Source organism: Corvus moneduloides, chromosome 24 (assembly GCF_009650955.1).
Source record: "Corvus moneduloides isolate bCorMon1 chromosome 24, bCorMon1.pri, whole genome shotgun sequence".
In the NCBI taxonomy this organism is placed as follows: domain Eukaryota; kingdom Metazoa; phylum Chordata; class Aves; order Passeriformes; family Corvidae; genus Corvus; species Corvus moneduloides.
The window spans coordinates 2,141,446-2,165,577 of record NC_045499.1 but is presented as its reverse complement, the minus strand read 5'-3'; the positions used below and the strand labels follow the sequence as shown (position 1 = coordinate 2,165,577).

The following is a 24,132-nucleotide window of genomic DNA, read 5'->3' as shown; positions in this document are numbered from 1 at the left end:
CCTCTCCTTTTGCCCGCTGTAGCCTGCCCACAGCACGGCCTGCCCACCGCAGTGCCAAGAGCTGTCCCTGGGCAGCCCCCCCGCGCTCTGGTGATGCCCTGGGTTACTCCCCACGCAGGGACCCCTCTCCCTCGGGGCTGGGCATTGTCTGCTGCTCTCGGGGAGCTCTTCGGCAGCAAGACTCTGATATCCTCTTTTCGACCATGTCCCTTTTCTCCCTTCCTTTTTCTCTGTCTCTCTCTGCCTCTCCTTCTCCCCACTTCCCATCTGTGCCACAGCGACTGCCGGGTAAAGTTATGGAATTACGTGCCTGGGCTCACCCCTTGCCTTCCACGACGCGTCCTTGCCATAAAGGGCCGTGCTACTAGTCTGCCTTGACCCTCCTGCTCTTTGACTCTCTTGCTCATATGCTCTTCTTCCGTCCCTCCTTCCCTTTTCTCTCCATCTCTCCCTCCCTCTGTCCCTCTCACTGTTGCTTTTGCTCCTCTCTCTCTTTCCCCGCCCCCCCCCTTTCTCTCTGGTCTGAGCTGCTTCTTCACGGTATGAAACTATTCTGCGTTTTTCCCCACTTGATAAGTCTTTGTTAGAATGGACTCGCCCCCTTGTCCCAGTCATAGCCCTGCCTTGGTTTCACTGGCTTTTTGTTTTTCTTTCCTTCCCACATCTACTTTGGCAACTCTGTGGGAAGCCATGGCCTGCCCGTGCCTTTGCATGGATAGTGGGTTGAGAGTCAGCAGCCACCCCCAAATCAGCCCATGCCCCAGGAGCAAAGCAGCTCCCTGGATATCACTGCTGGGACCTAGGTGGAGCTCGTTCAAGGCGGGTAGGAGTCCTGGTGTTGGGTCAGCCCTGGAGGTCACCATTTCCCCTTGTCCCCAGCTTCTGCCAGTGGGGTGAGCTGGAGGCCGAGCCCCATTGGACTTGCCTTCTCCCCAAAGTGCATCGGACAAACTCCTGCCAAGGGAAAAGGGCCTGGAAGTCTGGGGGGGCTGCATGCTGCCGTGGCGGGGGAAGGGGGAGCGAGCGTGTTCCCTCGTGGTGCCTCTGGTGCAGTGTCCGTGGGGCTCCTGCCCCGACCCCTGGGTCATGCTGTCCCTCTCACCTTTGTTCCTCAGCGACTTGACAGTGAAGCTCTGGAGTGGGAGGAGGTTGCCTGCGGGGTCAAACTAGGAACTGCAGAAAGACTGGAAGGCGTGGGGGCAGGGTGAAGGTCAGGGTGCCTCCCCTGCTATCAGGACTCAGTCACCTCCCGGAGCTCAGCCCAGGACAGGGATTTCTTTGTGCCTGACCCAGCGAGGTGGACAATGCTGCATCTGGTACTTTGAGCGCTGTCAGCTCCTGCGAGGAAGCAGCTCTGTGGGGCACCAGCAGCTCCACCTGCCCTCCTGCGGAGGTTTCTCGATGGTTCTCCAGTGAACAGGAAATGTTTCATCCCTCCTCCCACCCATCCTGCTGTGAGGACTTCTGGGGGTCAGAGATCCTTGACTCCTTCTCAGAGACACCCAGTTCCCTCCTGCCACTGTGGGCTCATGTGGCCTCTGCCATGCTGTGCTGCTCCCGGGCTGGTTCCTGCAGGAGTCTTTCTCCACTCCACGAGGACATTTGGTGTCTGCTGGCCAGGACCACAACACAGAGGGTGCTTCTCTGGAGCCATTCCTCGTGGGACGCCTCTGCTGTGGGGGCTACAGAAGGATTTCCTGGTACTCCTGGCCTTCCCTGTCCTCTGTGGACCTGTCCCCAGTGGTCAGAGGGGTGCACCTCTACGCTCCTTTGCCATGTCCCATCTCATGAGGCACGGCAAGCCTGGGAAGATCTCCATCGGGCAACTTCCAGACAGACCTGCTGCAGTTCCCTTTGACATTCTCCAAACCCCAGCTGTAAACTCAACTGCCCCATGGCTCTGGGCTCTTCCCCATGTGCCCAGCCTGCTCTGCAGTGGGAAGGGCTGCTCAGCCCTGCTCGGGACATCGTGACCCCCATCACAGGTTTGTGGTGGCTTCCTGCAGCGAGTTAACCCCCTTGGGTTGGAGAAAGGAAGCAAGAATGGAGGTTACAGGGCAAAAAAGCCAAGGATTTGTCACCCCACTGCTGTGGCTCTGTCTGTCCTTTCCTTAGGTTCTGCCCTCAGACCTCTGCCTGGATTGGAGCTTGCTTAGGCTGGGCCTGCTGGCCCGCATGGATCCAAGGACAGAGAGGAGCCAGCAAGGCACGGAGCAGCCGCTGGGGCAGGAGCACAGTGAGGAGGGGGTTGCACACACTGATCTCGCACAAGTCCCCTGATTCCCTCTGTGCTCCAAGGACAATCCTGCAGTGGATGATCTTGCACAATCTCATCTCCCTGAGGGTCTAGGGGCTCCATCCAGGAGTGTTTCCCCAAGGACGTACATTCTGCAGGCTCCTTCCTGTCTCTCTCCTGTTCAAGGGGGGGCCTGGTAAGGCCCTGGTCTCACACTGGAGCTTTCCTCCGTCTCTCCTATGGCCCATTGGACCATCCCCTGCTCTGTCCTGCCCTGGGCCACCCAGGGCTCTTGTGGGATGGCTGAGGAGACCCCAGGATGGGTGTTCTTGCCTCACACGCTCTCCTTTCCCTTTTGTCACAGAAGAAGCAGCACCTGAACTCAAATTTAAGGATTTCTTCATGTGATCCCACCAGCACTGAACTGGGATCTTGGAGGCCAGGGGCTCTAGGACCTGCCCTATAAAGCACAGACCATTTCCCCTCTGCTCTCTCCAACCACAGTGATACCTTGACCAGCCCCATTTGCCACCAGGCCTTGTTCGAAGTATTCTGGCTGGAGTGTGGGGATTCCTCTGCATCATGAAAGACAGGAGCATCTCTATTGGTTTGATGGGGGAGGGGGGTTGCCTTTTTTTGGGAAAAGTTCCATCCTACTGGCTTGCCTTGTTGGAGGGTAAATGGTACCTGTGTGTGTGTGTGTGTGTGTGTGTGTGTAACCCTGCCCAGGACAGTCGCTGCCCCCCTGTGATTGTGGCTGAGCCCTGCCCAGCCAGGCCTGATGACTGTGCTGAGGAGAGGAGCCCATCCATCCCGTGTGACCTGTGGAGCTGAGGGTGCAGCCAAAAATGCACAGGGACCTCACCACCCAGTAGCACACACACACGGGGGGCTGGGGAAGGTGTCCCCCCACCCCAAGCCTGTCTTGGAGAGGGTTTCTGCACTCATTCCTCAGCTGGTTTATCCCTTGCCTGGCTGGAGGGGCTGTGTGTGTATGGGGGGGTCTGCGGCAGAGTGTGTTTGGCTGTAGCCAGGTGTCGTGTGTGAATCTGTGTCTGCTCTGAGCTCTCCAGTGCCTGCCCTGAAGCCTTCCTGCTCCCTGCTGCCGTGGGTGAAGGTGTCTCTGGGGGACCTGGGGTCAGACCTGCCTTGCCTTTTGCCACCAGTTTCTTCCCATGTGCAGGCTGTAAGTGCCTGTTGAGTATTCCAGGCCTGAGTGACCAGTCCTGGATGATGCTGAGCCTCTATTGCTGCTGTGGCCAGCAGCGTGTTGAGGAGCTTCAAGGCTCTCACAGCCCGTGAAGGGAGGGAGCTGATGCTGGGGCAGCAGCACCCCAAGGCAGGGGGAGTTTGAAGTGAGGGGTGTCCTGGTTTAGGAATAGTATTCTCCAGTTTAGTGTTCCCACTAAAACCATGCACCACTCACACCCCCATCCCCAGCAGGGTGGAGAGGGGAATTGGAGGCACAAAAGATGAAGATCACAGGTTGAGATAAGAGCAATTTACTGGAAACAGCAGTGAGATAAAAAACAAACAGTAAAACAGCAACAATATTAACAGAAGTATACAAAAGAGAGAATGATTCACATGCAGATCACTCACCCTGGAGCCCTGACCTGGCTGCAGCTGTATTTTCCTGACCAGAATAGACCCCCCCTCCCAAGAAGAGAAGAAATGGATCCTGCCCCTGTGTGCCTCAAGGGCATCAGGGTACGTTGTGCTAAAGCCTTACACCCGTGGGGCTCTGCTGTGCCGGGCCGTGGATCCACACAGTCCGACAGATCCCGTTGCTGCTCTCCCCACCTGGCTGGGGGCAGGGCCCCTCTAGTTCTCCTCATGGTCCTCACTGCTCACTTCTTGCAGATGTGAACTGAAGGTGCATTCAGGAGGATCAGAAGTGACATTGGCCCTTTTATTCTGTCTGAGCATGTGCCCACTGGAAACCGGAGCAGCATTAATCCTTGAAGAATTTCCTGCAGTTGTTGTTTTTGCTCTCAGCTCACACACCCATGCTGCCGGGGCAGAGGTGGGTTTTCCATCCCACTTCCTCCTGTCCTCTGCATAGTCATGCAGGTAAAACCATAGGTTGCCTTGTGGTGTGTCCCCTCTCTGGTCCGTGCTGTGTGATGTGGGACATTTCCTCAGTCCACAGTCCATGGGCTGGTCCACGGGCTTAGACAGTCTTTTTACACAGTTGAGACACAGGTTGGTAGGAAGGAAGAAAGATGATCGTCATCAGAGTTGGGGAGCCACCTCTAACACTGTTTGTTCTCCTGTTGACATGATGTCAATGAGTCTGTGCTCTGTACAACCTTCCTCCACGTGGACTGTGTGCACTGGACCTCATCTGCACCTACAGGGGACTGTTGGTTATTGGAATCCCTATGGACTCCCTCTAACACAGCGAATTCCCTCAGGTCCTGGGTACCTTCTCCACGGCGTTCCATCTGCTTGGGTGCACTACTCGATCATCCTTGGGAGAAGACCTTTCCCTCATGCTTGACAGGAGTCATGTCCAGAGGCTGAGAGTTTCTGTCCTCTTCCCAGTCCCCCTGTCAATGCCCACATCCCAGGACAGGGATCCCAGTTACTCGGCTTCTCTACCATCCGGTTCCACAGCGTTGGCTATAGTTTCCCAGCGTTGGAGCAGTTGGGTCACCAGGGGCTCAACCCAGCTGGCAGCTGAAATCTTTTCACATCGCAGCTCACCTGGGGATGGGGATTGGGTGATTATCTCTAGCCCTGCCTCTTCCTCCTGTTGTGAGGGCCCTGCTTCCTCTATATCCCTCTCTGTGCAAACTGATTTGGTCTTGGATTTCTTCTTCTGCTCCCAGCACGGGTTGTTCCCGTGGTGCAGCTGCAGTTTGGCCATGGTCCCTGTTGCTCTGCTGTCTAGTGAAAAGCAGTGTCTGATAAATGCTAACCAGGGCCCAGCACACTGCAATGAGTCGCTCCTCTCTGGAGCTGCCCCGGCATTCTCCTTGCCAATACTCTGTCACTTTTTCAGCGTCTTGTACTTGTTCAGGGGGAGTTTCCAAACCACTGGAGGAGAGAATTTCTTCCAGAAGTGGCCCATTTTCTCCCACATTCCATGCCAGTCTTGACTATTCCCCATCAGGGCAGATTGCTGAATAACCTCCCTAGAAATCTCTCTTGACTCCAAAGATGATGTGGACTTCACTAAGGAGACCTGGCAAGAATATGATTTCCTTAACATCCCAAGGGAATTCAGAACTTCAAAAGCTGTTTTAACAGGCCTCAAGAAGGAAAAGTGGGTGAAAAACTGGGCGAAGTCATCCTCCCCTGTTCCCCCCACAGGCTGGTTATGATTGTTAATGGACTCCCAAAGGAGTGCCCAATGTAAGGGTAGAAGAGCAACACTCAAGACACATCCCAAATGACCCTCAGTGCCCTTGATGTTATCATGTCATAAACTGATATCCCACAGTACATCAACAGAGCAATCCTGATGCCTCTCCCTGCTCTGAGGAAGAGCACTGTGATGGGAACACACAGAAATATTTACAGGGTTAGGTACCCACATGAGCAGACCAAGCCACATTGTGACCACTGGCTCAGTACCTAATACAGAAGATGTTTAGATCAAATTTGTTTCCAGCCCACTCTGGGCAGTTCTGTTGTTATCTCGACCATTCCAGCCCTGCCTTGGATGCCAAAAAAAGCTGTTGTGGTTTAGGAACGCTATTGCCCAATTTAGTGTTCCCACTACAGCCATGTGCTGCCCACTACCCCCCACCCCCTTCCTTCCCTGCAGTGGAACGGAGAGGAGAACTGGAGGCACAAAAAGTAAAAATCACAGGTTGAGATAGGAACAATTTACTGGAAACAGCAATGAGATATGAAAACAAATTACCAGCAACAATATTAACAACAAAAGTGTACAAAAGAGGGAGCGAATCGCAGGCAAAATGTTCACTGCAGCACATGCTACCCGGATGGGAAGAGATCCCTTCTCCCTGGAAGAGACTCTGGTCCCCCTGCCCCAGTAATGACGTGAGGTGGTACAGAAGGGGTTCTGGCCACATCCCCTCCTGGCTACTGCAAAAATTAACTCTGTCCTGGCTGGAACCAGGACAGGGGTGACTGTGATCCCATAGCTCTGTGTGTGTGTGTGTGTGTGTGTGTGTGTAGGTCTCAGTACCTGTGTGGGCTGCTGTTTCTCATGCAAAAGAGCATGTCTTGGGTGTTGATCTGGTTTAGCTACCTCACGGTGCAAGCTGGGTGCTGTTGTCATTGGGTTTCGTATTGGGGATGGGGTGGGGAGTTTGTGGTGTAAGACTTTTTTTTTTATTCTCTTAATTATTGTTATTGTTACGGTTTTGACACTTGAATTCATCCTGGGGACTGGTGGCCTCACTCCTGCCTTGCATGTCTGAGCTACCCCCTGTGTTCCCCTCCCTGCCTCCTCCTGGGCAGGGCAGCAGGGCTGGCATACCCTGCACTGCCAGCTCCCACCTGTGCAGTGGGATCCCCCAGTGCAGTGGCAACACCGAGATTTTGCTCCCATTTCTAGTGGGATCCTTGGTCCGAGGATCTGTGGTGTTGCCCTTGGTTATTCGGTTGATTGGCAGCCTGGATGTGCTTCCCATCTTGTCCCGCAGAAGGGTGGAAAGGGAACTCTGAAGGGCTCAGTTCAGCCCGTTTCTTCCTCTGCTCTCACAGATATTCTCTGTAGATGTGATGAAGTTCTTGACTGGGAAATGTCTGTGCAAAGCACATTGCTGGAATGGGCTGGTTCCAGCCACCGTGTTCCAGAGCCTGCTGCAGCTGCAGGGCAGCAGGGACTCGGTGCTGTACAAGCCTCTGCTCAAGCTGGGCATGGTCTGTGAGAAGCTGATTCTGGTGTGTGATGTTTGATTTTTCACTCCTAGGAAACGTAGCTGTGTCTAGATTCAGTCCCAGGCACTGAACATAAACAAGGGTAGCCCTGGAGTCCCCAGCTTGTCCCCAGCTTGACGGTGGGGGCTGCCCTGGGCCAGACCTCGCTGCCCTGGCACAGGGAGGTTGGGGAACTCCGAGCCACCCTGTCAGTTTGGGGTGCAGGTCCTCCCAAACAGTAAAGCACAAGGTCCCCACACGCAGCTGGGTGTAGGAGGGGCGGCCCCTTGGACTCTGACGCTTCAGAGCTCAGACTGGGACCATGGGCTGAGACAGCTGAGGAGGAGCTGGGCTGGGATGAGGGCTCTGTGCCTGCCGGTGGCCGTGGGTGAGCTGTTCCATCCCTTTGCACTGTGCTGGCTGCTCCCTCAGGGGTCAGGGGCCCTGCTGCACCACTGAAGTCCCCTCTGGTGGTCTCAGAGCCCCTCTGACAGCCCCTCAGGGCAAGGACAGTTTGGAGCTGCCTTCGTGCCATGCACCTCATTTTTCTTTGCCCTTGGGCACCTTGTTTTGTGACAAGGGTGTGATCATACCTGCAGTCCTTCCTCCAGCTGCTGGGTTATGCTTTTTTCCCCAGGGCCTATCTCTCGCTCTGGGGGTCTCCTCAACCCCAGCACACAGGGGCCAGCTCCAGGCTCTGTGGAGGCTGCAGGGCTGCCCCAGAGCTGAGCTTTGCACAACAGGGGTGGAAAAGTGTCAGGAGCCTAAAAGCACTGGATCCCCAAACCACTGTGAGCCCCCCCTGGGCGGTGTCCCCTCCCTGTCACCTACAGCCCTGATGACACAGGATGGGCTGGCCAGCTGCAAGGAATGGCAGCTCCGGGCTCCCATCCTGTCCCCCCCAGGTGCGTTGTTCCTCCCCACCACCTCTGAGCACAGCTGCCTTGGGGTCTCAGATGCTGCCTCCTGCCTTGGTGCTGCAAAACCAGTGCCTGCTTCCCAGGGAGCTCTCCCAGTGCCCCACACCAGTCCCTCCCCTGCCCCACGCTGAACAGAGCCCAGGTATGACCCCTGTGAAGCACAGGGTTCCAACTTGCTTTCCATAGGCTCCCTGGAGCTTCACCATCCCCTGCAGGCTGCATGCCCTTCTGAGCCCCCCTCGCCCTTCTGGGAAGGGACGAGGACCCCCAGCCCCTCCAGGTGCTGCATGGTGCTCCAGCTGTAACTGGGACAGAGGCCAGCACAGACCCAGCTCCCAGAAAAGTACAGCCCTGCACCTTCCTCCTGCCCCAGGGCTTGTCCCCTCATCCATCACAGCTCTGCCCTGGTTCCTGCCAATTGCTCCACCTGGCCTGGGACCCCCAGGTGCAGCCCCACACAAGGCTGGGGCAGCTGCAGCACTGTGTCACCTGCTCCATCACTCCTTTCCGCACAAGGAGCACAATAGCAGATGCCTTTTCACACTCGGAGCTTTTTCCAGAGGCCAGCTCTGTGAAGGCTGGTGTTGTCTCTGTGGGCTTGTGCAGCCCGGCCCCGGGCTGGGTTTGTCAGAGCACGAGATGTGTGCGTGTGTTTTATACCTTGGTGTGTTCCTGTAAATAGTGTAAGTTATTGTGGTCTCCTGCTGTACGTTTTTCAATGGCTGTGTTTGTTTCTTGCCTTTTTGTCTTTGCAAATAAAATGTTCCTGACATGAAGGGACGGAGCAGAGAGGTGGCTTTGAGGAGGGCAAGAGCACAGCCAGGAGCCTCCCATCCCCTCCTGCTCCCATGTGCCTGGCCCAGGGGCTGGGGGAGAGATGGGGAGGGGGGACTGTGGCCGCAGCCCTTCTGGTCCTGCCCGGGGGAGTGGAAAGTGTCCCTCCCCATAGCAGGGGGACCCTTAAAGGTCCCTCCCGCCCCAAACCATTCGGTGACTTTGTAATGGGGAGGGGAGGGGAGGGGAGGGGAGGGGAGGGGAGGGGAGGGGAGGGGAGGGGAGGGGAGGGGAGGGGAGGGGAGGGGAGGGGAGGGGAGGGGAGGGGAGGGGAGGGGAGGGGAGGGGAGGGGAAGGGCTGCGAGCGGGGCAGTGGCGCGGGGCCGCCGGCAGAGGGCAGCGCTGGCTGCGGGACAGCGGCGCCCGGAGCGTGGCCGGGGGGACACGGGGGGACACGGGGGGGGGGTCGGGGTCCTGCCGAGGGGTGGGGGGAGATGCTGGGGGGGGGTTCAGGGTCCTGCCGGGGGTGGGGGGAGATGCTGGTGGAGGGGGGGTTCGGGGTCCTGAGGGAGTGGGGGGAGATGCTGGGGGTGGGGGGAGATGCTGGGGGAGTTCAGGGTCCTGCCGGGGGCTGGGGGGAGATGCTGGGGGGGGTCGGGGTCCTGCCGAGGGGTGGGGGGAGATGCTGGGGGGGTTCGGGGTCCTGAGGGGGTGGGGGGAGATGCTGGGGGGGGGGCTCGGGGTCCTGCCGGGGGTGCGGGGAGATGATGGGGGGGGCTTCGGGGTCCTGCCGGGGGTGGGGGGAGATTCTGGGGGGGTTCGGGGTCCTGAGGAGGTGGGGGGAGATGCTGGGGGGCGCTGGGGAGAAGGGGGTGCAGTGCAGGGCCCTGTGGGATGGGGGATGTCGGGAGAGTGCAGGGTCCTGCTGGTGGGAGATTTTGGGGGAGATGCTGGGAGGTGAGGCCGGCAGGGGCCTTGCCAGGGCAGGTTGCAGTGGGGGGATGTGTGACACGGTGCCAGTGTGTGGTGGTGCCCTCCAGGGTGGGGAGGGGGACAGCGACCTGTACCCGCAACCCCTCAGGGCCGGGCTCAGCTCCTGCAGCTTCCATTTTCTCTTTTCCAGCCAGCCGGCACTGGTTGAACTGGTCAGACAGAGCAGCTGAGCGGGAGCTGCCAGCCTCGGGGCTGTGCCCATGCTGACCCCCAGATGCCATCACTCCCACGCAAACCCTGCCCCCTGCCTGGGCACCCCCTACCCTGAGAACCTGGGGCTGCAGCCTGGGTTTCAAACACACCTGCAGGGCTGGTGCTGAGCAGTGCCAGGCAGCTCTGAGGTGTCTCGGGGCTGGCAGTGCCCAGGGGTATCCCAGCCCCCAGCACCATGCCCTGCATCACCCTCAGCCTGTGACATGGCTGTCACCTGTGCGTGAGCCTCTGTACCAACAGCCACCATGGTGCTGCCTTGGGTTACACACCTGGGGGTGTCACGGGCCCAACTACCCCTGGCAGGGCAGGTGACACCGCAGCATCCTGCTCCCACCTGGCGTCTCAGCCACTCGTGGCACCACAGACGCTTTTTCTTGCCAGTCACCATGTCACCATGTCACTCCACACTCATGGCCACCTCTTTCTTGCAAGATGCCAAGCCTGAGCTGGCAGCACCCTGTGCCATGCACCCCACGTGCCTGAAGGTGCACTGGGAGCTTGGGCTAGCAGCAAGGGGACAGCAGGGACACAGCCCTGGGAGGTACCAGCTCTGGCGATGAGATGCTGGCAGCCCTGTGCCACCCATCCTCAGGCTCAAGGTGGAGTTGCTCAGAGCCATCAGGGCTGCGGCTGCTCCTGGGCAGGGGAGGGTCCCATGGGCACCATTCTGCACCTTGCTGTGCCCTGTGGCTCTGGGGAGTCCATGGGGACACCTCAGGAGAGGCTTATGCCCTCCCAAGCTCCCAGCACAGTGCTTCAGCATCTCCAGGGAGTGTTGCCCACGGCGATCTCCCCAGGGCCCATTATAGGGCCCAGGTTGTGGCACATCAGTGGGCAAAGGGGCAGGAAGGGCATTCCTGCAGGCAGGAAAGCTGGAGGGTACCCGCAGGGGCTTGGGGAGGATTGCTCAGAACCACTGGCCTCCTGATTCCCAAACCCCAGGGGAAGGAAGGGGCAGGCTGCGTCACAGAAGGACCTGGAGGGCTCCTGTCATGCCAGGCACACATCAGAGGCTGAGGGTATCACCCACTGAGAGCAGCTCTCTCACGGGGGGTGGCATTGCCGGGGCGCACAGACTGGCTGTGGTGCCTCCCTCAGGGCCACTGTCAGCCTGCAGAGAAAGGGGACCTGGGAAAGGGGTGCTCAGGGTGGTCTGTGCCAGACAGCCCTGTCAGGCAGCCCCCAGATTCCCTGCGATGGGAAGAGCTGCGGGTGGGCTGCGCGTGGCTCGGGCAGGAGACTCCCAAATGCCACATGGCCACCTCATAACCGCTTGGCTTGTGGCCCAGGGGCTGGCACAATGTGGGCACGTCCCACCCTGCTGCAGGGACACCAGCATTGCAGCGGTGGGTGGAAAAGCCTTCCCCAGGGGCAGGTTTCCAACCACAGGCAGGTTTCCCCAGTGGGCAGCTGGGTCCCCAGGCACGGGGGAGCCCTGGGCTCAGTCCCTGGCAGGATGCATGTTCAGGCTCTGTGTCTGCCCACCCTGGTGGCCCTGGCTTGCCCTGTGGCACTGACAGACAGGGCTGCTCCCTGGCACGGGGATGTCCCTGTGGGATGCGTGTCCAGGAAACAAAAGGGCCTGGCAGCACCAAGCACTCGTGACTGTGCTGTGGAGGAATGAAGCTCTGGGGTAGGTGATCAGCTGCTGGGACCCGGTGCCTCCTGGTTGGCACATGGGCCCTGCCTGCCTCGGGGCTGGGGGATGTGACAAGGGGGACAGGACATGAGCCCCCCTGCCCTTGCTGGTCCTCGTGCCAAGGTGCAGGATCCATGTTTGAAACAGTCTGTCACCACTGTGGTGTCACAGGAGATGGTTTGAAGTGATAAGGGCCCTGAAGTGACAAGGAGGTGGCTGTGTGATGCCAGGGTCTGCCCTGCTCCCAAGTGCCCAGCATTGCCTCAGCCCGATGGGGCATGGATGTGGCTGGCTCGGCAAAGTACCAGAACCAGGCAAAGAGGTGCCCAGCTGTGGCTGGGACTGGCCTAGCCTCCCTTGCCAGCACAGGGCTAAACCCAGCAGTAACAGACCTCAAAAGGACCCCAGGTACCCCTGCCCAAAGCCAGAGGGGCAAGAGCCACCACAGGTAATTCCCCAAATACATCCCACAACCCTGCCTTGTCCCTTGGCACATGCCCTGGTGAGTGTGCCTGTCTGTCTGTGCCAGGCGCGTGTGACACGGCAGGGATGGGCTGTCCCAGCTCTGCAGCCTGTCCCAGACCTCCCCCAGGCAAAACCTGACCCATTCTGACAGACAGAGCAGCGATTCTCGGGCACTTGCGTGGTCTCTGCTCCACCCCCACAAAGACCACTGTCCCCACCTGAGCCCTGTCCCCAGCGCGTGTCCTGTCCCCAGCGCGTGTCCTGCTTGGTCACTGAGACCCTCTGCCTGCTTTGTGCCAGTCCCAGCCTGGGCCCCAAGCATGGCCAGGGCACCCACACACCCCTGCTGACTACCAGGGCTGGGCTGCCCACCAGGCCTGGGGGCTGCTGGGGGCAGTGGCCAGGGGCAGTGGCCGGGGGCAGTGGCCGGGGGCAGTGTCCTGGCTCCCTCGCTGCGGGCAAACCCCAGGCAGGGATCCATAGGCCCCAGGGCCTGCTCTGACCCCAGGGTGTTTTTGGCTGCAGGAGCTGAGCGAACCTGCTGCTGTGAGCAAACAAACATAAGCCTGGCAAATGGCAGCAAAGAAAACAGCCCATGAAGGCAGTGTGGGTGAAACTCTGGGCACCGGTGGGGCACGGGCTCTGACAATGATTAAACTGGCCAACCCAGATTTCCCGGCAAGGCAGCTCAGGGCTGGGACCCGGTGGTTCATATTATGCAAATCACCTGGATCTGGGAGCATGAACGTTTGGGGCTGGAATTCCCCTCGGGCTGCCAGATTGTTACGCCGCCCAAGCTATAAAAGCAGAGGCACGGGCAGGGCTTGCCCATCGGCACCAGCCTCCCGGGGCCCATGAGCAGTGGCTAGCGGCCAGCCTGGCCTCCGTCTCCCCTTGCTCCTCTCTGGATTACCCGCCGCTCCTGGAGTTGCCATCACAGAAGGTACCAAAGCTTTTTTTTGCCGAGGCCTGGTGACGTCCCTGAGGCCAGGACAGCTGCTTTGCTCTCCTCCCCGTGCACCTTCGCTCTCACCGGGGGATGCGCTTTGGTCTTTTCTCGCTCCACGTTTGCTCTCCCACCGCAGCTGATGCCCTTCGGGGGCCAGCGGGACGGCAGCTCCCTCCAGCCCCCAGGGTTTATAAAGCAGACAGCACGATTTGGCTTTTTGTGAGGGCCGGGCAGGGGCTTGGTCCTGTCCTGGCTGCAGTTTTTTGGGATGTGCTTATGGCGACTGGTTGAGAGGACTGGAGCCGCTGGTGCTGAAGTCCAGCGGTGGGCAGCGGGGCAGCTGGCTGTGCCATGGGGCTCAGGAGTGGCCACGTGCCCGTAGCCCCCACGCACCGAGGGGCTGTGTGTTGCTGTTCTCTGCCAGCCACCTTCTTGCTGTCACCTCTTGCTGGCTGCCAGCAGGGTGAGGCCAGGCTGCTGGGGACAGGGCTCTTCACAAGCACAGTGACGCCACGTCCCCAGCTCGCTCCAGCTCAGCCTCCCTCTCTCCTGGCCCCTGAGGAGGTGGTGAGTCAGGCCCCAGCCCCAACCAGCAGGTGCTGGGTGGATATTTCTGCAGAAGTGACCTGAGAGGCGACGATGGGTGGAGGGAGGGACGGCCCAACCTCACCCAGCCTGACTCTGGGGTGCTGCAGGTGCTGCAGGCCTGGGTCCCCCTGCCTGCACAGGGCTGGGGCTCACTGTCATCTCTCGGCACAGAGCTCCATGGCAGGATCGTGTGAGATCAGCAACATCTTCTCTAACTACATCAGTGCCATGTACCAGCCGGACGAGGTGCAGCCAACCTTGGACATGCTGGGACACCTCGGGGATGACAGCAGCCTGGGGCTGAGCCTCCCCGCCAGCCAGCCCCCCACACAGAGCACAGGTAGGACAGGGGAGTGGCAGTAGGGCAGTTGTGAGGCAGTGCCGCTGGCTAGGAAGAGCACTGTAAGGTCCTTGTCCCACTGGGACAGGTCAGCAGCTTCTACCATGCCTCAGTTTCCCCAGGGAAAGGCCAAAAGGCTGTGGGAGGAGACCCTGGGTGGCCCTAGGTACGGCTGCTGGGAGCACGTGTGACTTATACAGGAGATGGGGGAATCATTGTCCTCCTCCCGCAGCACAGGCCAGGGGACAGGCTGCCAGGGCTCACCAGGAGCTGGAGTTTGGAAGTATAATCCTGGTGATGGGGGCCCATCATGTGATGGTGCTCGGGGGGGCATGAGAAACCCCAGCAGAGCAGCACCAACAGGACAAATGGCACCGAAACCAGCGGTGCGGGCAGTGCGGGGTCACTGCTGTCTGCAGGGCAGGGCGCTAAGGACCCTTTAGTCCTACAGCTCTTCAAGTGCGGGCCCTGCTGTGCCCCGCAGGATCGCCACTGGACCAGAGCAGGTGTCCAGTGGCCACCGGCAGCCCACACGAGGCACACGGTGCCGGCACGGCCTGCTCTGAGCCCTGCTCTCCATCCCTTGCAGACAAGCCGGAGTGGTTCAGCGAGCTCCCGTACTTCTGGACCAAGGTGCAGGTGCTGGAGTGGATCAGCTACCATGTGGAGAAGAACAAGTACGACGCCAGCTCCATCGACTTCTCCTGCTGCAACATGGATGGGCACACGCTCTGCCACTGCAGCAGGGACCAGATGCGCCTCATCTTTGGGCCCCTCGGGGACGAGCTCTACGACCGCCTGCATGAGATCAGTGAGTGAACCAAAGTCTCCTCCATCTGCAGGCCTGGCAGCTTGAGGAATGAGGCTGAGAGCCCTCCACTAGCCCAGCATCCCCTGCTTCCCAGGCACTGCAGGGGCTGTGTGGGAGGGTGTGGGGGCACAGACCAGAGTCCAGGCACGGCTGGGCTCAGCTCCCAGTGTGCACTATTCCCCTTCAAATGGAACAGGCATTGCTAATCCCAGTCCTTCACCCCGTAGCCTCTGATGAGCTGAACTGGATCATTGATTTGCTGGAAAAAGAGGATGCGACTTCCCAGACCTTCCTGAACTCCAGCCACCTGGGTAAGAGGGGGGCCCTGGCCCAGCCTTTTTCCCAGGGATCACATACCGATGGCAGCAAGGCTAATCCCTTCTTCCCTTCTCTGCCCCTTCCAGAGCTGGGAAATCCCTGTGCCAAGGACTCCCTGGAGGACTTAAAGCCCACAAACCCTTTCACAGACTTCACCTGCTTGCCGGGTGCCATGTCCCCAGGCAGCTCTGATGTCTCAGGTCAGTGTTTTGACAAGGGTGGGTTTGGGTCTTGCAGCACTCTGGTGGTGGGGGAAGTGGTGGGAACCAGGAGAAAAGTCTCCAGATGCTCAGCGGTCTGAGCCCTGATCCTTTGCCTCTCAGGGCCTGTGATGTCCCACAGCCCCAACTCTCAGGACTCCGGTGGAAGTGACCTCGACCTTGACCCTGCAGAATCAAAGCTCTTCCCTGATGGTGAGTTGTTAGCTTCCACACAGGAGCTGGGAGGAGAGGGCTGGGTCCCAGGCAGTTCTGCACATCCTACCTGGCAGTGATTTAGGGACAACACCTGAACACCCATCCTCACACTGGGAGGGAGGGAAAGGTCTGTTTCCCTGAGTGCTCTGCTTCTGTTTCTCTCCACTGAGCAGGGTGAAGGGCAGGACTGGGATAGCTGGGCAGTGGTCATACTGGGGGAAAGGGGTGGGTGTGGCAGGTGGGTGAAGACTGCAGCCAGAGATCCTGGGCACAGAAATGAGTGTTTGGTATTGATCCCAGCTGGTGATGGTACTGGGAATTACCAGGAATGCAAGGAAGCAGTAGGGTTTGGGGAAGGAACAGCATGCTGCCCTAAGCATACTGTCAGGGATGAGGGTGGAATGAGGCTGGAGGGAATGGGGCGACCTTGTTCTCAGGGGGTATTTCCCTGGTACCTGGGCCTGAAAAGAGGGCACTTCTGGTCCCCAGGAGGACAGGGAGGGGGAGGCTGTGGCCCAGCATGCACTGGCCAGCCTGACATGTGCCCCTCTCTGTGTGCACAGAGCACTTTTCAGGCAGCAAAAAAGGGGACAGCAAACACGGCAAGCGGAAACGGGGACGGCCCCGAAAACTCAGCAAGGAGAGCAGAGACTGCCTGGAGAACAGGAAGAGCAAGCACTGTATGTGAACCCTTCAGCCCTTGGCTCTTGGCTTCGTGGGGGTGATGGGAGGAAGGGCCATGGGCCTTGGCAGGGGCGTTTAGGGAGATCCAAAGTGCAAGGACCTGCAGGAGCCTCCCTCCTTTACAGCTCAATCTCCTCTTTCAGCCCCAAGAGGTACCCACCTGTGGGAGTTCATCCGGGACATTCTGATCCACCCCGAGCTGAATGAGGGGCTAATGAAGTGGGAGGACCGGCGGGAAGGGGTCTTCAAGTTCCTGCGCTCGGAGGCAGTGGCTCAGCTCTGGGGCCAGAAGAAGAAAAACAGCAGCATGACCTACGAGAAGCTGAGCAGAGCCATGCGGTAAGTGCCCTGCTTTGTCCTGGGGGCACCTGCCCCACACAGCTGGCTCAGCCCCACCAGGCCTCCAGCAGCTCCTCAGTGCCTGGGGCTGCATCCAGAGCCCTGATTCCACCTCCATCTCCTGCAGATATTACTACAAACGAGAGATCTTGGAGAGAGTGGATGGGCGACGGCTGGTGTACAAGTTTGGGAAGAACTCCAGCGGCTGGAAGGAAGAGGAGGTGCTCAACAGGGACAAGGAGCTGTAGGAGTCCTGGATGAGCCAGGGTCTGAGAAGCCCCTCAGGGCCAGCCCTGAGCTGGGCTCCTTGACAGGAAACTTTGCCTGCAGCTGTACCTGGAAGCTGCTGCCCCATGCAGCGTGTGGAACTCCAACCCTCGCAGGGGCATGCTCGTGTGTGCGGGTGGCTGCCAGCACCGAGGTGTTCAGAGCCAACATTTTGGCTCCAGTAGGTTATTGCAAACTGTGACTTCCCTTGCTGGATTCCTACCTCCACCTGGAGCTGCAGGGACTGGGGCTGTTTCAAAGCCTGAACAGATGCAAAGGGGAAGAGAATTTCAAGCCCCGCTGTGAGAGCCCAGCAGGTCTCCTGCTGTCACCCACCTCCTGACTGGGCAGAGGAGCAGCACGTCCGTGTCACCTGTGTCTGGACAGATCCCAGCTCTGGGGTCTTCCCTCTCACTGCTTGCACCATGAGGAAGGTGCCCCCTGTCCTGTGGGCTGGGTGAGACCCCCTTTGTGTAGCAGCTTCTCAATGTGGCATCTGCTGAGAGAAGATGGGAACATTGTGGAGCTTCACCTGGCCCCAGAAGGCCCTCGATGAGAAGAGGATGTGGGACAGCAGGGCCATGCTGCATTTCCAGCCCAGCTGCCGGGCTGTGTCTAGAGACAGGCCTTTTCCCCAAAAGGAGCTTCTAATTTATGTAAGACCCAAAAAGAGCACAGAGTGAATGTACAGATCTATTTTTCCATGAGTAAGATGTTCCTGTGTGAGAGTGTGCATCGTGGGGCACACGGGTGTGTGGTGGCTGGTGGTGATGCTCAGCTGGACTGAAGTGATGTCACAGGGCACAGACTGGTGCTGTGCCAGCCACAGAAGGGGACTCCAACCGAGCCAGGCACCCGGCAGGTGCATGTGGTTTCCTCCATTTCAAATGGGAATATAAGATGAATAAATGGTTGGTTTGTTGGGGTTTTGTACCTACCTGTAATTTTTCTTGTTTTTCTTAAAGACATGGTGAGAACCAGGCTCGTGTTACTTGGGATGTCCCATGGCATGAACGTGATCTGCCACCATCTCCTGCCTGCTGTGGCCTGGACCTGCCTGGTCATCCTGGCACAGGGTCACAGGGTCTTCTCAGGGTGAGGTGGGCTTGTCCCAGCCTGGCTCAAAGCCACCCATGGAGGGGCATCTTACACCTGCTCCCAAACCTTGGCCCCTCTGAGAACCCTTTAGAATTCTAGCCCTGGCACTCGCCTTTCCTGGAGCACTGGCTCCAAGCCAGAGTTCACCAGCTGCAGGCTGATGGGAAGCAAAGCCCTGGGGGATCTGGGGAGGGGGATCTGGGGAGGGGTCTCTCTCAGCACCCTCCACATTAACATCCCCAGCTGGCTGGGGGTCACAGCCTGTGGGAGGACCTTCAGCTCTCTCTGGCCAGGGACACATGAAGGGATATCCAGAAGCAGCACAGGCACTACACTATGATTAATGCTTGCTCATCTTCCAGCCTGGCTGTTTTCTGGCCCCTTCTAAAACCTGGGTGGCATCAAGGACCAGATCTCAGGAGAGGGGACTGCAATGACCTGGCAGTGTGAGCAGCCCAAACACATCATGTTCCCCTTCTTGCCCAATGCCATCTTGCTTTCCCCATCCAGCCCAGCTGTGAGGAGATGGGAGGTTGTCCCAGGGGTGCTGAGATGATCTCTCCAACCCACAGGATACATCTTGGGGTGGCAAGAAGGAGTTCAGGGTGTTGAACTCCAAGCAGACTCTCAGATATGTTCCTACCCTGAACATGGCAAACAGCAGTCCCTGCGTGGCTCCTGGCTGGCACACACTGCATTCCACAATGAGTCTCTCTGAACACTGCTGGGCACCAGGACCTGCTGAATTTGGGGCATGTAGGGCACTGGGCACTGCTCAGTTCCTGCTCGCCCCCAAAGAGAAAATCCCTGGGACCTGTCCTCTGAGTTTGGAGCTGGACCAGGTCTGGGATGCCCAGGCAAAAGCCATGCCACATCCTTCTCAGTGGTTTCAGCCACTTTCTGGAGGGACTAAGGAAAGAAGCCAGACCACCAGCAGGAGGGTGAGGGGAGGTTTTGCTGCCTAGACAGTAAAGGTGCTTTGCAAAGCCTGAGATGCATTTTTGGCAGGGGGATCCAGCCATTATCATAGAATCACAGAATCATAGAATCCTAGAACAGCTTGGGTTGGTAGGGGCCATAAAGCTCATCTCATTCCACACCCTTGCCATGGCAGGGACGCCTTCCACTATCCCAGGTTGCTCCAAGCCACATCCAACCTGGCCTTGGACACTTCCAGGGATCCAGGGGCAGCCACAGCTGCTCTGGGCACCCTGTGCCAGGGCATCACCACCGCCATGGGGAAGAATTTTTTCCTAAGATCTAATCTAAATCTCTCCTCTATTAATTTAAAACCATTCTCCCTGTCCTATCTGCCCATGTTCCCTTCATTACTGCCAGAGCCACGGTACCGTTCAACATCCCCCATCCTGCACTTGCAGGAGTGGGACACGTTGCAAAAGAGAGCAGTAAACCCTTCAAAGCAAGGTCTCTCACAGACCACCTGGGCTGTCCCCCATGAGCTGTACTGGCTGAAGCAGCTGGAATTGCTCCCAGTCTGCCTGGCCTCAGCTTGAGTGTGAGGTTGGTGGCTTGAGCATCCTCCTAGAGATGCTGCAGCAACATCAAGGGCATGACCCACCTGCTTTGCAGGGGCAGAAGGTGCCCATGGGCCAGACCCAACTTCTTTTTTGTGGGTTCGACTGCTGTTTATATGTGGAGTTGCCCTGCTGGTCCACCTGGGATGCCTGGTCTCATACAGAAGACTTCTCTTCCTTGCCTTCCAGTATGCTGGGCTGAAGTTGTATTGCTCCCAGATACACGCTGGGATGAGGCGACCAGGGCTGCCCTGTGGTGCAAGGAGAGGCCCCAATCCCTGGGTGTGAACCTGGAGCCAGTCCATGGTCTGGGCTGCAGCCAGACCTCCGTCAGGTTCCTTGCGTAACCCTCCCCAGGGAACAGGTTTTCCTGGCTGGTGTCTGCTGGCTTCAGTGAGTGGAGGGTGCTCCAGCTCCATCCCTGACCTCCTGGAGCTGCTGCAGAGAGCAGGCTGGAGGGGTGGCAGCAGGGACAGTGTCGATCTTGCTGCCTGGACAAGCAGCACACGGGGGAGGGGCCAGGCCAGTCACGGTGGCCATCAGCGTGTCCGGGAGGAGAGCGGGGAGCGGGGCAAGCCCAGCCCCAGGCTGGGTCTCGCAGGAGCCGGCTGTGCTCCTGGCTGCTGTCCCTCGAGTTTGGGGTTGTGGGCGAGGTGTTTATTCTCCGTAAATAGATAACCCCAGCAGGTTGGCAGTGAGAGGGGAGCACTTTGTCACGCAGCCTGGTGCCCTGCCAAGTGCGCCTTGTTTGCTCAAGCAGTTTCATTTCTTCCCCGCTGCAGTTTGTGTTACCTAACTGGCCTGGGACAATGTTTAACCAGCTCCAACAGCAGCAGGGAACCTGTCTGCCTCGCCTCCTGTGCCCCCAGTGTCCCCACTGCCCATCACTGCCACCCCACTGCCATTGCTCGGGGGTGGCACACCAGGAGGGAGGCTTGGGGCAGAGGCAGGGTCTGTGGATCATAAAGCCTGAAAATGGTTTGGAAGGGAATTCACAGACATCGTGATCTACGCCCTCTGCCATGGGCAGGGACACCTTCCACTATCCCAGGGTGCTCCAAGCCCCATCCAACCTTTCCAGGGATGGGGCAGCCACAGCTTCTCTGGGCACCCTGTGCCAGGGCCTCCCCACCCTCACAGAGAAGAATGCCCTCCTAAAATCTAATCTAACCCTACCCTCTGGCAGTGTGAAGCCATTCCCCCTCGTCCCTTGAGGTCCTCCAGCTGGGGGTACCTTGTGAGAGAGGAGGAGGAGGAGGCAGGGGTGTGTGGGCACGGGCGGGGGGACCAGATCCTGCAGCCTCTCATGAAATCTGTGTAGGTCTGTGGGATGAAGAGCCAGGAAGGACTGGAGAGAGAGCAAGGCTAGAGACAGGCACACACATACACCAACATGTGCACAACCAGCACACACTCGGGGTAACCCCTACAGTGACGTCCGAGCCCATACTGAGCTACCCTCGCAGAGCCTCCCAGCACACTGGCATGAAAAACAGATGATTTGTTTATTTTTTTATTCTCTTTGGAAGTGCCTGGATTTTATGACTGTGGCAAGCCATGACAAGAACTGAAGAAAAAGACAATTTTCTTACAAGACAGCCTCCCCTCACCCTTTTACCCTGGGTCTGTTGGGAGACTTTTCCCATCAGGTGGTGCCAAGTTGGACATGGTTCTGGCACACAGTTCCCATGGAAATATCTTGGGGACCCTTCAAGTCTCAGCATTAAGGTGTGTTTTGTCTCCCTCAAGACTTCCCAAAGGGCCACAGGGGCCATTGCTCAGCCCTGGTCCCAGTTAGGGAAGAGACCAGCTTGCCCTGGCCACTGCTTCCCTAGGACCTGTGGCCAAAAGCAGGTTGCTGTGGCTGAAATGTGCTGAGTGAGAACAGAGAAATTGGGTGAGGGGAGAGGTTTCATCCGGACCAGCAAGAAGGTGTCCAATGTCCCACATGCCAGACCATGAACTGCCCCTGAGCGCAACAGCCTGACCTGATTTTCCAGCCGAGCCAGACCGTGGCCATCACCGAGCAGATCGGAGTAGATGGGAATGCAGTGCGGATGGGGACAGCTGGTGGGAGGCAGGAACCCTCTTTCTGGTTCCCAGTGCTCCCACTGCCTTCGAGCTCCCTGCAGTCCCTGCTGGCTTTCACCCTGCCTTACCCTTCTGCCGCTGCAGCCGAGGGCAGTGCTCAGGGATGGCACAGCAGGAAGCCACGATGGGAACCACGCACACTTTGGGGACCACGGAGGGGAATTGCTGCACAGCATGGGAGAAAAGGGTGTGGAGCAGGTGGAACCATTGCTGAGGGGCTCGTGGATGGAGCTGTAGGGGCTGTGCTGGGGGCAGGAAGGTGAATGTTTGGGGGACTCGTGGATGGAGCTGTAGGGGCTGTGCTGGGGGCAGGAAGGTGAATGTTTGGGGGGCCATACAGTGAGGGAGGGGCTGTTACATACCTGCACTTCTGCAAGTGGAATTGCAGAGGGGAGGGCTGTGCTCAGGTCAGGTGTGGAGGGCAGAGCTGTTGCCTAGGGGCCCTGCATCGCCCAGGAGCTGGGCAGGACGGCGCTGCCAGGGGCTCGCAGCAGGGTGCTGCCTGCTTTCAGGGCTGGGCTGGGCTGGGCAGGCCCCCTGCTCCCCGGGGTGACTGCAGTTACCTGGGCACCCAGAACACCCTCCCCCCTGCCCCGCAGCCTGACGGTTTCTTTGATAATCACTTCCAGCAGTAGCTGCCAGGGGTACCTACTCGGCCAGGGCAGCTGCCTGCTGACAGGAGCTCGTCTGGCAAGCCTGGGCTCTCTTGTTTAACAAGAGAATGGCTGTTGCCACTGGAGGAATGGGGAAGCTGGTGCAGTTGCCTGGAACAGAGGCAGCAGGTAGCCAGGGACATCGGGAAGCACCCCGGGAGCATGAGGGTACCACTCTGGGGAAGCAGGGTGCCACCCTGGCACACACTACCTGCCTCTGCCCGTTCATGCCCATTGTAGGAACCCAGAGTGCTGAGAATATTTCTCTGCCTGTTTTTAAGGGTTCTTACCCCCCTGAACAACACTGTTTTAACTTCCAACCTTGGAAAAAATTACCAATGATCACACAGGAACTAGAAAATACAGTGGTGTGAATTAGGTGATAGACTGCTATGTAAGATTGTCACAGGGTGAAAAATTTAGAGGTTTTGGGCTTCTCTTTGTAATACATAGATAAGAGTAAAAAATATCAAAATGGAGGATTGTTGTTGTTCTCTAAACCTTCTTCTCCTTCTTCTACTACTCCACATTCTGCAGTAAAAGTAGTTTGGGATGATTGGATAGAGAATTCCACAGCTCCTGCCCGTGTTACTGAATAATTGGTAGGAAAGTGAAAATAACATATGCTTTTAGTAACTATTGGTTAAATTATCTTTAAAAGGCCATGTAAATCTTGATGATTAGACTTCTCTCCTGCCTTCTGTGCTCTACGCTGTACCTGGGTCACGCTTGTGGCTCTGTTCCTCTGATAAGACTTAATAAACAACTATCTGGCAGCATTGAAACTCCAGGAAAAGTCTGGGTTTATCTTTGAAACTCCTTGCAAGGACTTCTAGAAAATTCTCTCCCATCAGGAGGGGTTTGATTTATGGCACGGTTCAGTGTCACCCATCTTTCCCTCTGACTGTGGTCAGCACTGTGTTTCAACTTGTGCATCCCACCTATCCCTTGCTTCCAGCCAGAGTTCCCGGGGTCTGGACTAGGACATCCTTTGCTTGTCCATGCAGGATGGGACTGGAGGCTTCAAGCTCCCAAATGGTTGGCTCCTGGTTTTGCACTTGGTGATTCAGCACCAAGCATTTTCTCTGCAGCCTGAGAGGAAAGCAGAAGCTGCCCTATCATCCATGGGGAAGGATTCTCCCAGCCTCACAGCCCCATGCTGTGTTTGCTGCTTCTCTGGGACCAGAGCTCTGCTTGCACTCTGGCTCCTGCCGGCCACGGCAGCTGGTCCCTGCTCCTCAGGGACAGGCTGCATGAACAGTTTGCCCAAAAATGTCGTGGCTGCCCCATCCCTGAAAGTGTCCAAGGCTGGGCTTGGAGCAGCCTGGGATAGTGGAAGGTGTCACTGCCCATGGCAGAGGGGTGGAACTGGATGGGCTTTAAGATCCTTTCCAACATAAACCATTCTATAACTCTGATTACATGACCTGATTCCAGCCCAAAGCTTTATTCTCACACAAGTTTGACAAAGCTGCATCTCTGCATCCTCCCCAGCTCCTGTTCCTGCTCAGATGCTTCCCCTCCTACAGAAAATACCAGGTCTCAGACTTCCCAGGTTGGGATACATGTTCAGCCCTTGGTTTCTGGCATCCTGAAAAGGGTCTTCTTGAGTGGAGGTCTCCCAGCTTCCTTCATTCCCCTCTCTCCCTCATTGCCACCAATAACCCCAGGCCTGTTTCATCGTGGAAGAAAAAGAAATGCTCATTGCATTCTTGTTTCCTGGCCAGCCCTGCCCTTTGTTATCCACCAAACACGATATGGAGCCTGGCACTCCACCAGCTTGAAATGGAGTCTCTGGGCAGAGCACAAGCTGGGGAGTCCAGGAATGGCAAAGCACAAACTGAAGGCCCAGCCAAGCTCATGGCATCCCTGGTAGGCTGGCAGATGCCAAGAGGCTGTCAAGGGCTCCTGCAGCTTCCATCACACGGACATTTCACTTCAGCTGACCAACGCCACCTGAGAGC

General features: G+C 57.9%; 2 protein-coding genes across 6 annotated transcripts in view; both read left to right on the top strand.

Annotated features, from left to right (window-relative positions):
* KIF21B (kinesin family member 21B) overlaps positions 1–8,771 on the top strand; it is a 47,129-nt gene extending 38,358 nt beyond the window's left edge. For 2 of the 5 annotated variants that reach the window (XM_032133077.1, XM_032133076.1), the window contains one exon: positions 1,116–8,771. In XM_032133077.1, the coding sequence (XP_031988968.1) occupies positions 1,116–1,170 (55 nt within the window). In that variant the 3' untranslated portion in view covers positions 1,171–8,771. Of the gene's footprint in view, positions 1–278 lie in introns of all 5 variants that reach the window. The other 3 variants (XM_032133075.1, XM_032133073.1, XR_004244367.1) reach the window with 2 other exon arrangements.
* Positions 8,772–12,698: 3,927 nt separating this feature from the next.
* Positions 12,699–17,735, top strand: ELF3 (E74 like ETS transcription factor 3). The gene is made up of 9 exons (XM_032133428.1): positions 12,699–13,022; positions 13,788–13,956; positions 14,546–14,767; positions 14,995–15,078; positions 15,172–15,285; positions 15,409–15,498; positions 16,065–16,181; positions 16,329–16,524; positions 16,652–17,735. The coding sequence occupies exons 2-9, from the start codon at positions 13,794–13,796 to the stop codon at positions 16,770–16,772; spliced, it is 1,107 nt and encodes a 368-aa protein (XP_031989319.1). The 5' UTR covers positions 12,699–13,022; positions 13,788–13,793; the 3' UTR covers positions 16,773–17,735.
* Positions 17,736–24,132: the final 6,397 nt, after the last annotated feature.